The sequence below is a fragment of the Piliocolobus tephrosceles genome, chromosome 7 (genome assembly GCF_002776525.5).
Source record: "Piliocolobus tephrosceles isolate RC106 chromosome 7, ASM277652v3, whole genome shotgun sequence".
Classification (NCBI taxonomy): Eukaryota; Metazoa; Chordata; class Mammalia; order Primates; family Cercopithecidae; genus Piliocolobus; species Piliocolobus tephrosceles.
In genome coordinates this window covers 4,979,726-4,996,096 of record NC_045440.1, presented here as the reverse complement: position 1 = coordinate 4,996,096, position 16,371 = coordinate 4,979,726, and the positions used below count along the sequence as shown (strand labels likewise).

At 43.7% G+C, this 16,371-nt stretch overlaps 2 protein-coding genes across 4 annotated transcripts in view; one reads left to right on the top strand and one right to left on the bottom strand.

Annotated features, from left to right (window-relative positions):
• Positions 1-626: 626 nt before the first annotated feature.
• Positions 627-2,227, bottom strand: LOC111547382 (basic proline-rich protein-like). The gene has a single exon (XM_023219104.2). The coding sequence runs from the start codon at positions 1,998-2,000 to the stop codon at positions 1,719-1,721; it is 282 nt and encodes a 93-aa protein (XP_023074872.2). The 5' UTR covers positions 2,001-2,227; the 3' UTR covers positions 627-1,718.
• Positions 2,228-2,248: 21 nt separating this feature from the next.
• Positions 2,249-16,371, top strand: part of MCPH1 (microcephalin 1) — a 241,277-nt gene continuing 227,154 nt past the window's right edge. For all 3 annotated transcript variants that reach the window (XM_023219099.3, XM_023219098.2, XM_023219100.2), the window contains exons 1-3: positions 2,249-2,376; positions 5,004-5,095; positions 10,503-10,621. In XM_023219099.3, coding sequence (XP_023074867.2) covers positions 2,355-2,376; positions 5,004-5,095; positions 10,503-10,621 — 233 coding nt within the window. In that variant the 5' untranslated portion in view covers positions 2,249-2,354. The remainder of the gene's footprint in view (positions 2,377-5,003; positions 5,096-10,502; positions 10,622-16,371) is intronic.

The following is a 16,371-nucleotide window of genomic DNA, read 5'->3' as shown; positions in this document are numbered from 1 at the left end:
GTGGAGTGCAGTGGTCAGATCTCTGCTCACTGCAAGCTCCGCCTCCCAGGTTCACATCATTCTCCTGCCTCAGCCTACCGAGTAGCTGGGACTACAGGCGCCCGTCACTGCACCCGGTTAATTTTTTGTATTTTTAGTAGAGACAGTGTTTCACCGTGTTAGGCAGGATGGCCTCCATCTCCTGACCTCGTGATCCGCCCACCTCAGTCTCCCAAAGTGCTAGGATTACAGGCGTGAGCATCCACATCCGGCCAGAGAAATTTTAAAAGACCTAAATGCTAATTGGTCAGAAGATTCAATACGGTTAAAATGTCAATTCTCCCCAAATTGATCTGTAAACACAATCCCAGCAGTCTTTTTTTGGTGCAAAATGACAAGACAACTCTAAGATTTACAAGGAAATCTGAAGAATCTAGAAGATACAAAATAAGCTTGAAAAATAAAAACAAAGTTGTAGGACATAAACTACCTTATTTAATCACTTATTTATATAGCTACAATAATCAAAACAGCATGGTGCTGGCGGCAAAAAGACAAATAGCTCAATGGAACAGAATTGGAAGCCTAAAACGAAACACATACATATGCAACACAGATTTCGACGTAAGCACAAAGGAAATGCAGTAGAGACAAAAATAACTTTTTAACAAATGATGCTGGAACATTTGGATATGTATACATGCAAAAAAATGAACTTTGGTCGCTATCCCATACCGTATACAAAAATTAATTAAAAGTAGATCTTATCCTTTGAGCCCAGGAGGTTGAGGCTGCAGTGAGCTGTGATCACACCACTACATTCCAGCCTGGGCAACAGAGTGAGACTCTGCCTGAAAAAAAAAAGTAGATCCTAGACCTAATACACAACTCAAAACAGTAATATTTCTAGAAGAAATCCTAGGAGAAAATATTTGTGATAGTGGAGCTGAAAAATCTATCAAACACTAAACTTTTTTTACCACCTTGACTAAAAGTAATGGGTTTATATATTTCATCATATTATTTAATTCTAAATCTACAGAGATCAATGTCACTTTCTCAGTAAAAGTACGTGAGTCTTCAATGATGACCAGAACTCACACTCCCAAGTAAACCATAACACCATGTCTCCAGAGTAGAGCTTATTAGAGCAATAACTTGTGATAACGATAAATATTGATCAAAGACTGAGCCTAGGAAGTGGGTTTTTCGAGGCTGCATATACTCAAGGCAATTCTTCAGAACCACAGAGGGCTCACTGGATCCTATTAACAGCTGAGTGAATGAATAAACAGATGAAACAGGGACCTGAGTAGATGGTAGTTGATATTCTTGTACATATATTCTACCTCTAGATTCAATAGAACTAAAAGTACATGAGTTTCAATACCAACATCTTCGACAGTTACCAGCTGTATCACCTTGGACTAGCCAGGTAACCTCCCGTGAACCTGGTTGCTTCCGGGGCAGGGATCCGTGCGCGGGAGTTTTGAGCCTGGGAGCAGGCGGGGCAGAGCAGCTGGAGCGCCAAGCCTTTGAGCTCCAGGGGGGTCGGCGGGATAGTGGGTAGTGCCCGGCCGATCGGCCGCCTGGGGTGAGGTCTGGGGTCACCCCGAGGTGAGGTGAGTCCTGGGATGCCCCACAGGGATTTGCTATCTCAGGGATCCGAAGTCTCATTCACTCCCCCACTGGGGACCTGAGCTCTCGAGATCCTCCTGCGGGGGTCTGAGATCTCGGGGTCAGCCTGTGGGGGTCTGAAGCATCGGGGTCCTCGCGTGGGGTCTGAGGTCTGGGGGTCTCCCCTGTGGGGTCTGAGTCTCGGAGTCCCCCATCCCCGGGATCGGCGGTCCGGGTCCCCGGAGCAGGCAGGGCAGTGGGCCGGGCCCCGAACAGTAACGCGGCGCGCCGGCCCCAGGTGGTGTAGGGCTGGCGGCGGGGGGATAACGGTGCCGAAAGTCCGCACAAAGCCGTCCGCGGGGGTCCCGCCGCGCCCGCGAGGCAATGACTGTGCCCCCTCCCATTCCTGATCCTCAGCTCAGGTGAGCACAGATGAGGCGCCGGGAAGCTTCTAAGTCGCAAATAGAAATAGAAGGCTAATTCAGGGGTGAGGGGCCGTCGTGCTCGTTACTCCCAGGAGAGAAAAAACCACAGCCCCGCAGCCGCAGTGCGGCGAAGCAGAATCCTGCCCCCGCCCCGGGGTCTCAACTCCCTCCCGCCTCCCGCCTCCCGCCTCAGCTACAGAGAAATCCCGGAAGCGCGGAATCCGCCGAGCGCGGTGAGTGAGGCGCGCTCGCCGCGCGCATGCCCAGTGCCCGCCCGCGTAGCCAGGCTCTCCAGCACCGCGCGGTCCAGCCCGTCGGATCCTGCTGTCTGTCATGGCGGCCCCCATCCTGAAAGGTGAGGGACTTCCTGCTTCCTGCGCCAGCAGCGGGGGGATTTGAGGACTGGCACCCCTGGTGGCGGGCGCACTCGGGGGAGGGTCCCGTGGGAGCAGCCCCGCTCGCCCCTGCCTCGCTGCCTGTCCCCTCCCAGATCCCCTGCCGCCTCCTGCCTCCCCGGCTGCCTGTCCCACCAAAACCCCCGGCTGCCTGCTGCTCTCTCCCCCGCTGCCTGTCGCCCCCAAACCCCCAGCTGCCTGCTTCCTCTCCCGTGCTCCGTGTCTCCCCAAACCACCAACTGCCTGCTTCCTTCCGTATGCTCCCTGTTCCCCCCAAACACCCGGCTGCCTGTTGCCTCCCCCCTGCTGCTTGTCTCCCCACTCCCGTGCTGCTAGTCCCCCTCAATCCCCCGCTGCCTGTTCTCTCCCCCATGCTGCCTGTCGCCCAGATCCCGCCCTCCCCCTACCTGCTCTCGCCCCTGCTGCCTTAGTCCCTGGACCCGGAGCTAACAGGCCCTCCGGAAGTTGGTGTAGGGTCCTCCTGGGTCTGGTCCTGCTCTACCCCCTCTGAGGCCCACCTGGAGTTTCTATGCTAATTGTTCCAATAATAGGAGCCGCCTTTTACTGCGGAGTCCTCGCGTGCCAGGCGCTGTGCTTAGGCTAGTGTGGTATTGTCTGATTTTTTAACCGCTGTATCAACTCTCTTACCTCGTATTACAGGTGGAAACTAAGGCATGGGGCGTTTAGGTGCCTCTCCCCTGGTGTGTGGCTAGTCAGTGCTGACAGAGCCTTAGACCGGAGCTGCTGTCCCAACCAGTATATGATACCGCACCCTGTCCCGCCCGCTGTGCACCTGGAAGAGCCCAGGAGAGGGGAATAGAGGACACCTGTCTTGTAGAGTTTGGCCGTGGGAAAAAAAGGGGCCTGTGTTGTGGGGCCTGGAGTCATAAAACCTCATAGCCAAAAGAAAAGACTAGAGACTTTATACAAACTCTGTAATTAGATGTGGCTATTTTTCTAATGTTAGTATTTTGTTAAATTAACCTGGTTTTCCTTTAGCGTTACCCGCAATCATTGAGCAATGGCACACCTGGAAAATTCTTTTAAACATCAGGTTTTGAGAAGAGGCTATCCAACTAGAACAGGGGTCCAAAGACAATGGCCCCCAGGCTGTATCTGGCCTGCTGCCTGTTTTTGTAGGGTCTACAAGCTAAGAATATCTTTTACATTTTTAAGTGATTTTTAAAAAAGAAGAACAAATGAAAAATTATATCACATTCACATTTCCTTCTCCATAAATAAAGTTTTATTGGAGCACAGGCTGGCCCATTAATATATTACCTATGGTTATGTTTGTGCCACAACCGTGAAGTTGAGTAGTTGTGACAAATACTGTATTGGCCACCAAGCCTAAAATATTTACCATCTGTCTCTTTACAGAAAACAGACTTCTGCACTAGAAAAATTAAGCTTAAGAATTTGGGGACAGCATCTAGTTTTAGGAATGTAAACTGTCATGTATTGTATGACTATAGTTGTTCTTTACTTAAATTTTTAATAAATTCCACTGAAGCTATTTTGAATAGGCTTTTAGTGGAAATTTATTTACAAGACAGAGTCTTACTCTGTTGCCCAGGCTGGAGTGCAGTGACGTGATCACATAATAGCTCAAGCAATTCTGCTTCAGCCTCCTGAGTAACTTGGGACGATAGGCACTGCCATGCCCGGTTATTTTTATTTTCATTTTTTAATTTATTTTTTTGTAGAGCCAGGGTCTCACTATGTTGCCTAGGCTGGCCTTGAATTCCCAGCCTCAAGCCATCCTCCTGCCTCCACCTTCCAAAGTGCTGGGATTACAGGCATGAGCTACTTTGCTCAGCCAGTAGAATAAACTTAATTTACTTTTCTTACTTTTGAGGCAAGGTCTTGCTCTATTGCCCAGGCTGGAGTGCAATGGTGTGATCATAACTCAGCTTCTACCTCCTGGGCTTGAGGAATTCTCCCACCTCAGCTTCTCCACCCACCCCATTTCCCACCCAGTAGCTGGGACTACAGCCACTCGCCAGCATTCCTGGCTAATTAAAAAAAAAAAAATTTGTAGAGACAGGGTTTCACTATGTTGCCCAGGCTGGTCTCAAACTCCTGTGCCCAAGTGATCCCACTGCCTTGGCCTTTGAAAGTGCTGGAATTACAGCATGAGCCACCACACCTGGCCAGTAGAATAAATTTTTGGTTTACTCTTTTTTTTTTAATTTTTTTTTTTTTTTTTTTTGAGACGGAGTCTCACCCTGTCACCCAGGCTGGAGTGCAGTGGTGTAATCTCGGCTCACAGCAACTTCCGCCTCCCAAGTTCTAGTGATTCTCCTGCCTCAGCCTCCCAGTAGCTGGGATTACAGGCGCCCGCCACCATTCCCAGCTAATTTTTTGTATCTTTTAGTAGAGATGAGTTTTCACCATGTTAACCTGGCTGGTCTCAAACCCCTGACTTCCTGGATCTACCTGCCTCCGCCTCCCAAAGTGCTGGGATTACAGGCGTGAGCCACCGTGCTGGCCTCGGTTTACTCTTAAACATAAATGGAACAAAATCTATTGGGCAGAGGATGCTGGAATTACAAATGTATATTTCATGTTCATATCTTGTTTTCAGATGTAGTGGCCTATGTTGAAGTGTGGTCATCCAATGGAACGGAAAATTATTCAAAGACATTTACAACACAGCTTGTGGATATGGGGGCAAAGGTAAGACATTTATTTTGCTGTTGATTCATATGACAGTCTTCTGATAGGTAAAAGGTTACATTTGCATTTTCTTATTTTGGGAGTTATTACTTAGAATACAGACAAAGCAATGGGTAAGTGGTGGGAGAAAAAGGAGCCAAACTGTGAAGAATTTAGAACAGTAGGACTTACAGAACAGTTGGGCCTGTGGGCATTGAGTGAGGAGGAGGAACCTAGGATGAAACGCTGGATTCTTACACTGGTTACTTGGATGCATAGTGCTATTAAGCAAAGTGAGGAATACAGGAAAAGGAACAGGTTTCTAAGGGAAAAGTTGTAAATTTGGGCATATTGAAAATATCTATTAGACATTTGGATATACAAGTCTGGAACTTGGAGTGTTCAAGGCTAGAGGTGATGATTTGTGGGGTCAGGACCATAGGGGTCATGTAAAGTCACAGGTGTGGACGTCATCCCATGTCAGGCATGGTTAGGATGAAGAGTGGTGATGGGAGGAGCATTGTTCAGTATTCAAGGACAGGCGATGGGAGCGGGGACCCAGTGACAGGGAGAGAAGAATGCCAGGAGAAGGAGAAAAGCAAGTGTGGAAGTCAAAAGAGGGAGTAATTTTTTTTTTTTTTTTTTTTTTTTGTGATGGAGTCTCTCGCCAGGCTGGAGTGCAGTGACGCGATCTTGGCTCACTGCAACCTCTGCCTCCTGGGTTCAAGCGATTCTCCTGCCTCAGCCTCTCAAGTATCTGAAACTACAGGCGCACACCACCATGCCTCGCTAATTTTTTTTTTTTTTTTTTTTTTTGTATTTTTAGTAAAGACGGGGTTTCACCATGTTGGCCAGGATGGTCTCGATCTCCTGATCTCGTGATCTGCCCACCTCAGCCTCCCAAAGTGCTGGGATTACAGGTGTGAGCCACCGAGCCTGACCAGGAGTAGTTTTTTAATTGCCTTTCAGAGCTCAGAGGGAGTAATTTTAAAGATAGAATTTTTAAAAACTACAGATAGTTCAAGAAAGATAGGATGGGCAAATGTACTTTGGATTTGAACACTATAAGGTCATTGCTGAAGTTAGTGTAGTTTTCAGTGAAATGGGCAGGAATCATTGAGATATGAGAAAATGGAGATAGCAAACAGTTTGCCTTATTCAAGTTTTCTTAGTATAGCCATCTGTGTTATCAGATTTACTATCACATAGTGCTTGTGTTCAAGTAGCCTTTATCTGACTTAATAATGTCCTTGATACCAATAGGTATCTTTTGCCCACGCACAGTAAACCAATCACTGTGATGATGGGTTTTACAAAAGAGAAAAGATTCATTCACAGAGAAGCCCAGCTAGGAGGCAGAAGAGTATTCAAATCTTCATTCCCAAAGATAAGGCTTAGGGATATTTATCAGTTAGGGAAGTGGGGTGATCTAAGCTGTGGGAAAAAATGGAGTACTTGATCTGCACAAGCGTAGTTGGGGTTCATGGGATGCATGTTTAGAAAACAGGCATTATTAGGAGGCTGAGGTGGGTAGATCACCTGAGGTCAGGAGTTCGACCAGCCTGGCCAACATAGTGAAGCCCCATCTCTACTAAAAATACAAAACAAATTAGCTGGGTGTGGTGGCACACACTGTAGTCTCAGCTATTTGGGAGGCTGAGGCAGGAGAATCGTTTGAACCTGGGAGGCGGAGGTTGCCTTGAGCTGAGATTGCACCAGTGCACTCCAGCCTGGGCGACAGAGTAAGACTCTGTCTCCAAAAACCCAAAAAAACCAAGCAGTCACTAGTAGGATCCGATGGTGAAGATTTTGGCCTGATGTCAAAAGGTCACTTCTTGGGCATTTACACAGGCCTGGTTGAAGAGTTGGTGGTTGCATCCTGTTTGAACTGTAGAGGTGCTGCCCCAAGTTCCTGAAGAGTAACTTAAGCAACGGTTACCATGGTGACATATCCACCAGAAGTGTTATAAGGAAGCCAGTGAAGGTTGTTACAGCATTTAGCAGCATGACTTGCAGCTATATAGGAATCAATAAATACCTTATAAAAAGCAAGTGACCAAAAGCAAGCAAGGCAGATTTAATTTGGCAGACCTAAATTTCAGCCTTAAAGTGCAAGAGTGGTGATGCTGGCAATTCACATATGCCAGAGAAGCCTTAAGGTGCTTTAAATGAAAAGGTGAAAGTTCTCCACTTTAAGGAAAGGAAAAAAATTGAATGCTAAAGTTGCTAAGATCTACAGTGAGAACAAATCTTCTAATCTTGAAATTGTGAAGAACTATGCTAGTGTTGCAGTCACACCAAACTGCCAAAGTTACAGCCACAGTGTGTGATAATTTTTATTACAATACATTGTTACAATTATCCTATTTTGTTATTATTGTTAATCTGTGCCTAATTTGTAAATAAAACTTCATTGTATATGTATGTATAGGAAAAAACAGTATATAACCCAGTACTAGCTCAGGATTCAGGCATCCACTGGGAGGGGTGGGGGGCGGGCGGGCGTGTCTTCGAACTTAACCCTCGTGGGTAAGGGGAAACTAATATACTCTTACAGGGAGTTTAGCTGTGAAAAAAGTCTGTTTATGTCCTTTTCTGGCATTTGGGAGGGGCTAACTGATAGGCTGAGTGAAAGAGATCCATTAAAAATGGGAGAAAAGATAATCGAAGGTAGGGCTAGGTTGGGGTGGGGCAAGAGAGCTGCCGTGGGTATAAAACTTAAGAGGCACTCACCACCAGGCAAAGAGTGGGTGCTACTGAGTTTTTTTACCCTAAGAGCCTTGTTTGACCTCCCTAATGCCTGCCTTGAGTAAGAGGTCAGTGCAGAGGGATCCGAATATCGGAGCAGGGCCTGCACTGCAGGAGGGGAGACGTGCTTACTGTGATACACCGGAAAGTAGGAACCTGAGGGAGTCTGCGTGTTCTCATGCCTAACATTTACCTGGGGTGAGGAAGAGTTACTGTGAATGAGAAAAAAGCCATTAGACAAGTGAGCTGACAAGGTGGTTTGAGGGTAGCATTAAGATCTTAGATCTTTTGGAACTTTTTGGTTTCACCTTTTATTTCAAAACTTGGCAAGCAAAGTTGAAAGAATAATGAATATAGATTCAACAGTCGTTAACGTTGTAACAGATTTGGGTATTTGTAGTATCATAATCCAGGATTATCTTAAGCCAATTTCAGGATTTGAGATGATTTAAAACTAGACTACAGGCCTGTGAGGGTCATTGTAACTTCTGATTCACCCTTAATCTAGATGCAGCTCTTGGGGTCTCAGCCCAAAGAGGGTTTTTATCAGACCCCCTTCTCCCTTTGAGGCTTCTCAATTTTTGCCCTGTTTAGTGTTTGCTAAATTTGATAAAAGCCTTGTGGGAAAATGGCCTCAAATGCTAGCCTCATCTCTAGGTATCAGTCTTAATCTAGAATCTCAGCCCGGTAATTCTTAGTTGCCTTGATAGCTCCCATGGACTTGGTAGGGGTGTGGAGACTGAGAGAGAGAGAGAGTCATAAAAGCAATACATATTTATTGTTTAAAAAGACTAATGGGCAGTGCCGTGAAATTCACAGTGAACACAAAGAGAAACCAGCAACCCTTTGCAGGACATTTCCTTTTCCATTTTTCAAAGACAGTTACTTTCAAATCATCTGTTTCTTTTGGTATTTGCCTTCATATTTCCAATCAGTGTACATATATTACTTCAGTACAATTGAATGCTATAAAAAATTATGCAGATGAGTTCTGCTTCTGGAAAGGATACATAAAAGGTAAAATTTTTGACACCATGAGCGTCTGAGCATGCCTTTATTATACTGTTACCTTTGACTAATATTTTAGCTGACTAAAAATGCTAGCACAAATATTGTTTTTCTTTGAAGGTATTTCCCATTGTTTTCTCACTTCCAGACAGATGTTGATAAGCCTGATTCAGCTGCCACTTATCACTGTTTGCATGTGATGTGTCTCCGTCCTCTTCACCTTGATTACCTACTCTTTTAATATTTTTCCCTTTTGCCAGCCATGCTGGAATTCTGTGATAAGCTTGGTGTAGTGCTGTTTGCATTCTTGTGCTGGGCCTTTGTGGGGGATTCTTTTGATCTAGAATGCATATCCTTTAGTTCGAGAAACTTTTCTTTGATTATGTCTTTAATAATATTGTCTCCATTTTGTGTATTCCTGTATTTCTTTAACTTCTGTTGATTGGCTGTTGGATCTCCTGGTCTGAGCTCCTGACGTTCTTGCCTTTTGTCTCCTGTTGTGTCCATCTTCTGGTTCTTTTGTTCTACTACCAGTGAGCTTTTCTCAACTTCATTGACTGATACTTTTGTAGAAAATTTTATTACTTATGTCATCTTTTCTTAATTTCCAAGAGCTCTTTAGGATCCTATTAAAAAATAATCTTCTGATCATGTTGCATGAATACAGTATCTTTTTTTTTTTTTTTTGAGAGGGATTCTTGCTCTGTTACCCAGGCTGGAGTGCAATGGTGCGCAATCTTGGCTCACTGCAACCGCCACCTTCCGAGTTCAAGTGATTCTCCTGCTTAGCCTCCCAAGTTGCTGGGACTACAGGCACGAACCACCATGACTGGCTAATTTTTGTATTTTTAGTAGAGACAGGGTTTTGCCATTTGGCCAAGCTGGTCTCAAATTTCTGATTTCATGATCCACCTTCCTCAGCTTCCCAAAGTGCTGGGATTACAGGTGTGAACCACCACACGCAGTTTCCTTTGGTTTTAATTAGCTGAATTTTTCCAACTTGTTGAATGATTGCACTGATTTTCGACCTTCTTACTTTGTATTTACGCATTTAAGATTACAGGCACCCGCCACCATGCCCGGATAATTTTTGTATTTTTAGTACAGACAGGTTTTCACCAGGTTGGCTAGGCTGGTCTTGAAATCCTGAACTCCTGACCTCAGGTGATCCACCCACCTCAGCCTCCCAAAGTGCTGGGATGACAGGCATGAGCCACTGTGCCCAGCCATGAATACAGTATCTTAAGATATTAAGTGTTCTTAATTTTGGTTAAATATGTGTTCTGTTTTCTCTGTTGCCTCTGAATTTCATTTGGTTTTATTTTTTTGATGTAGAAAGCTTTTCTGAAATGTCCATTATTATCTGACTCTTTCCATCTTCTAAAAATGTGGTGCCTTCTCATGGCCACATTTTCTCTTCTGTTCTCTTTAGCCTTGCAGGGCTTCAACTCTTTATTCTTTCAGTAACACTTCAGAGGGTTTTTTAGAGGGAGTAGACATGAACTTGTGTGTATGATTCACCGTTCTAACTGGAACAGATATGTTTTAAGCAGTGTTATGCATTCCTTCGAGAGAAACAGAATTGCTGGGGTAGAGGTTTTTTGATCAGTTGTACTTAAGAAGTTGTGAATGAACAGTAATGTACATTTTGTTTTCTACATTTTGTCTACAGGTTTCAAAAACTTTTAACAAACAAGTAACTCACGTTATCTTCAAAGATGGCTACCAGAGCACTTGGGACAAAGCTCAGAAGAGAGGCGTAAAGCTCGTTTCAGTCCTCTGGGTTGAAAAGTAAGCAGCTTCTCTCTTACTTTTTTTCCTTAAGTATCAAGTATTAAAATGTGTGGAGATATTTTGCACAGATCGCAGAACCAGATAAAATTTGATTTTCATCTTTTCTCTGCCTCTTACCTCACCAAGTAATTTGACATCCTCCAGCCTCAATTTCTGCAGTTCAAAAATGGGCGTACTATAATACCTAACTCTGCCTAGGGGGAGAAGGAGCCTGCAGGTCCTGAAGCTGGGTATGCAAGGCGGACTTAGGAAACAAGAGGGAATATGATGAAGCAGATTGTGTTAGTCAGTGAGTGCTGCTGTAACAATGGACCACAGACTGGGTCGCTTGAACAACAGAAATGGACTTTCTCACAATCTGGAGGCCGGAAGTCCAATATCAAGGTGTCCACAGGGTTGGTATCTTCTTTTTTTTTTTTTCTTGACACCAAGTCTTGCTCTGTCATTGAGGCTGGAGTGCAGTGGCTAGATCTTGGGTCACTGCAGCCTCTGCCTCCTAGGCTCAAGTCATTCTTATGCCTCAGCCTTCCAAGTAGCTGGGATTCATCTCAACCTTTGCCTCTTGGGCTCAAGTGATTCTCCTGCCTTAGCCTCCCGAGTAGCTGGGATTACAGGCATGCACCACGATGCCTGGCTAATTTTTGTATTTTTAGTAGAGACGGGATTTCGTCATGTTGGCCAGGCTGGTCTCAAACTTCTGACCTCAGGTGATCCACCTGCCTCAGCCTCCCAAAGTTCTGGGATTACAGGCGTGAGCCACCGTGCATGGCGCACACAGTTTTGATTACAGTAAATTTGTAGTAAGTTTTGAAATTGGGGAGTATGAGTCCTGTAACTTTGTTTTTCATTTTCAAGATTGTTTGGCTATTTTGATTTGGGTTCCTTACTAAGATTGTTTGGCTGTCTTGTTTGGGTTCCTTGCTGAGATTGTTTGGCTGTCTTGTTTGGGTTCCTTACTAAGATTGTTTGGCTGTCTTGTTTGGGTTCCTTACTAAGATTGTTTGGCTGTCTTGTTTGGGTTCCTTGCTGAGATTGTTTGGCTGTCTTGTTTGGGTTCCTTGCATTTCTATATGAATTTTATGATCAGCTTGTCAGATTGTTCAAAAACAAAAAAGGTAGCTGGGATTTGGTAGGATTGTATTGAATCTCTAATTAGGGAAGTGTTGGTGTGTTTATAATATTTAATCTTCTAGTCCATGAAAATGGGATGTGTTTCTTTTTCACGTCTCAAATTTCCTTCAGTGATACTTTCTAGCTTTCAGTGTACAAGTTTTATACCCCCTAGGTTCAATTTATTCCTGACTTTTTGTTCATTTTCATGTGAATGAAATTGTTTTCTTAATTTTTTTAAGTTGTTAGCTGTTAGTGTATAGAAATGCAGGTGATATTGATCTTATACCCTGCAAATTTGCTGAACTTGTTTATTAGTTCTAAATTGTATTTGTGGGTTCCTTAGGATTTTCTATATGCAGTGTTGTATAATTTTGTAAATAGAGACAGATTTACTTCTTCATTTCTAGTCTGGCTGCATTTCATTTTATTTTATTTTATTTTACCTGTTCTGGCCGGAACATCCAGCACAGTGTTGAATAGAAGTGGTGAGAATGGACATCCTTGTCTTGTTGCTCATCTTTGGAGAAAAGCTTTCAGTATTTCATTATTTAGTATGACGGTAACTGTGGTTTGTGTAAATGTCCTTTATCAGGCTGAGGACATTCCCTTCTATTCCAGGTTGTTTGTTTGTTTGTTATTGTTAAAGAAAGTTAGATATTGTTGTCAAATGTTTTTCTGCATGATTGATCATCATGTGATTTTTGTCCTTCATTTTATTAATGTGGTGTAATTGAGGGATTTTGTGTAGTGAACCAACCTTGCAGTCCTAGGATAAATCCTACTTGATCATGTTATATATGTTGTCATCTTTCCTTTTTAATTGTTGGAACAGGCTGGGTGCGGTGGCTCACACCTGTAATTCCAGCACTTTGGGAGGCCGAGAGGGGTTGATCACCTGAGGTCAGGAGTTTGAGATGAGCCTGATCAATATGGTGAAACCCTATCTCTATTAAAAATACAAAAAGTAGCCAGGTGTGGTGGCATGTGCCTGCAGTCCCAGCTACTCGGGAGGTTGAGACAGGAGAATCGCTTGAACCTGGGAGACAGAGGTTGCAGTGAGCCATGACCATGCCATTGCACTTCAGCCTGGGCGACAAGAGGGGGAAAAAACAAGAGTAAGGTGTCCTTCTCCGACTTTTGTCAGTATTTTCTCATTATCTTTCACTTTCAGAAATTTAAGTGTCTGGATATGGTTTTATAAAATTTATTTTGTTAAGATTTTACAGAACTTGTTGAATGTGTACTTATCTGTGTTTCTACATATAATTCATTTTTGGCCATTATTTCTTCATCTATCTTTTCTGCCGCATTTCCTCCTCATTTTTTCTGATTAGCTGTGTATCTTTTTCGAATTAGCTGTATACCAGGGATTGGTAAAGTTTTCTGTGAAGGGACAGATAGTAAATATTTTAGGCTTTGCGGGCCATGTGGTCTCAACAGCTCAGCTCTCTTGTGGTGTGAAAGGAGTAATAGAAATTGAGTAAACAAATGCCTGTGTCTGTGTGACAGCAAACTTTACTTACAAGTCTGGCAGTAAGCCAGGTAGTTTGCCAATCCTTTCTATGTAATATACCTTTTAAATGTTTGCATTTGTCCGTAGTGCTCTCCTTCTTGTTCATTATTGTTGTCATTTTTTTTTCTTCCCAGATTGATCTGTTTTCAAGTTCATTGACGTTTTTCTCCATCAAATCCATTCTGCTACTTAGTACTTTTATTTCAGATATTTTTGATTTCTAACATTTGGTTTTTGTATACATTTTTTAAATTTCATTTTCATGTGAGATTTCTCATCTTTGCTTTTCCTGCCTTTTGTTATGAATGTATTTTCTGTTACCTCGATGAGTATAGTTGTAAATAGTTGTCTTAATGACCTTGTCTGATAATTTTGAGGTTGGCATCTGTTTTGTTTTTGTTTTTCTTTGATAGTGTGTCACATTTTTCTGGCTCTTCGTATGGCAAATAATTTGAGCTTGTATTTTGCACATTGTAAATACTATGTAGACTCTGGATTCTTTTGTATTGTCGCAAAGAGCATGACGTTTTTGTTTTAGCAAGCAGTTGACTTGTCATTAAAGTTAAATGCACACTGTCGTTATGTGGGCAGTTGCTTAGATGGGCTCTTTGCGCCTCAGGTGCAAGCTGATTTGTTTACCTCAAACACATGCTGTTCAGGGGTCAGCCAGAGACTTGAACTTCCATACTGAGAATTTGGGGTTTCTCCTCTGGTTCTCTTAACTTCCTGAGTCCTTACCTCATTTCTCTGGTGGCCGTAGCTGCCCAGTCTCCTTCGTCTGGTCGCTTCAGTGAGAAAGGAGGCCAGAGCCTCTGCTTGAGTGCCTGCTGCGCCCCACCACCTCCCACAGAGACTGTGGCTGCCTTTAGGGGACGGACAGAAAATGTGGTGATGCCCAGAGTCTTTTGCTTCCTTTTAAAATTTGTCTCTTCTTTCTTTTTCTTTTTTTTCCCTCCAGCTTTTAAAGCTTTCACATTGTTGGTTTGTTTTATTTTATTTTTCCTGTATTTCCAGGACGTATAGCTTATAGTTTACCTATATTTGTATATTGGTTTGTTAGGAATAAACAGAAATGGAACTTAGTATATTATTTTTGAAGCATCTGATGCCAGTCTAATTCTTCTTCCCTTCAAAAGTATTTGATCTTTTTGCCTGGAGACTCCTTAAGGATATTTTTAATTTAATTTAATTTAATTTTTTTTTTTTAAGACGGAGTCTTGCTCTGTTGCCAGGCTGGAGTGCAGTGTCGCGATCTGTGCTCACTGCAACCTCCGACTCCCTGGTTCAGCGATTCTCCTGCCTCAGCCTCCCGAGTAGCTGGGATCACAGGCACGCGCCACCACGCCCAGCTAATTTTTGTATTTTTAGTGGAGACGGGGTTTCACCATGTTGGCCAGGATGATCTCGATCTTCTGACCTCATGATCTGCCCGCCTCAGCCTCCCAAAGTACTGGGATTATAGGCGTGAGCCACAGTGCCTGGCCAGGATTTTTTTTTTTTTTTAAGACTCATAGCTTTACTGTAATATGTTTTGGATTGATCATTCCAGTTCTGGCTTGGCCTTTTCAACAGATTCAGGTCTGTATTTCTGCAAAAGTTTCTTGGATTATAGATTCAAATATTCTGTTTCATTGTTTTGCTTTTCTTCTGGGACTCCAATAATATTTACATTGGGCCTGCTTAGCTATCTTTTATTTCAGCCACTTTGAATTTGACCCTTTTATACACACACACACACACACACACACACACACACAGACACACAGACATACACGGACACATACACACACACATTTTTACCCCAAATACTCATTTGACAGTATTTGTTTTTGTTTTTTTGAAGACAAGGTCTTGCTCTGTTTTTGAGTTTTTGGAGACAGTCTTGCTCTGTTGCCCAGGCTGGAATGCAGTGACTCAGTTGCAGCTTACTGCAGCCTGGACCTCTAAGGCTCAATCAGTCCTCTCATCCCAGCCCTCCCGAGTGACTGGGACTGTAGGCATGTGCCACCATGCCCAGCCATTAAAATTTTTTTTTCTTTTTTCTTTTTGAGATGGAGTCTTGTTCTGTGGTCTAGTGCAGTGGCACAATCTCGGCTCACTGCAAGCTCCGCCTCCCGGATTCATGCCATTCTCCTGCTTCAGCCTCCCGAGTAGCTGGAACTACAGGTGCCCACCACCATGCCTGGCTGATTTTTTTTTTTTTTCTTGTATTTTTAGTAGAGATGAAGTTTTACTGTGTTAGCCGGGATGGTCTTGATCTCCTGACCTCATCTACCTGCCTTGGCCTCCCAAAGTGCTGGGATTATAGGCGTGAGCCACCACGCCCGGCCTTAAAGAATTTTTTTTATAGAGATGGGATCTCACTATGTAGCCCAGGCTGGGCTCAAGTGATCCACTCACTCCAGCCTCTCAAAGTGCTGGGATTACTGGTGTGAGCTACTGCACCCAGCTGACAATATTTGATTCAAGTTCAAGGGTTTTGTTATATTCTTCAGTTTTGTGTTTGCTTTTATTTTAGGGGGTGTGATGGGTTTTCCTCAGCTGAAATGATTTGCTTTTTCTTTGTTTTTTTGAAAGAGATTTTTTAAATGGATGTAGTCTTTTCTGTCTATTTCCATTCATTGTATAGGCTGGGTATGTGGCCAGAGCGTCCTCTTCTGTCCGTTCTGCTGTCTTGCGTAGTTTCTTTTATAGGTGATGCTTGTGATGGAGGGAGAAGAGAGGGGCTCGTGTATCTTGTTTGCCTTTTGTTTCTGTAGGATCCTTAAATGTTTTTCTCTTAGTTTCTTCTTTTTTTCACTGCCATTGGTTCAAGGGCTGCTACTCCCCCCAGAACTGATGCTTTTCAGAGCCTGCCTGTCCTAGTCTTGCTCCATTTCAGGCCCCTTCCCTGGAGCGGGTACTGTGAACTGCATGGGTTCTGTGTTGTGGCAGTTGTGCTGGGCGTCCTCTTTCTGAGACTTCTGTTACCTGTGCTTCATGTAAGTCCTCCAGGCTGTGCTACTTTTTATGGAGTCATAAGCCTGTTCTCCCCGACTTTCTGTATCCATAGACTTATAGCTGTGTTGGAATTTGGATTATTTTTCTACTTATAGGTCATCTGAATTTGTGCTGTTATCTC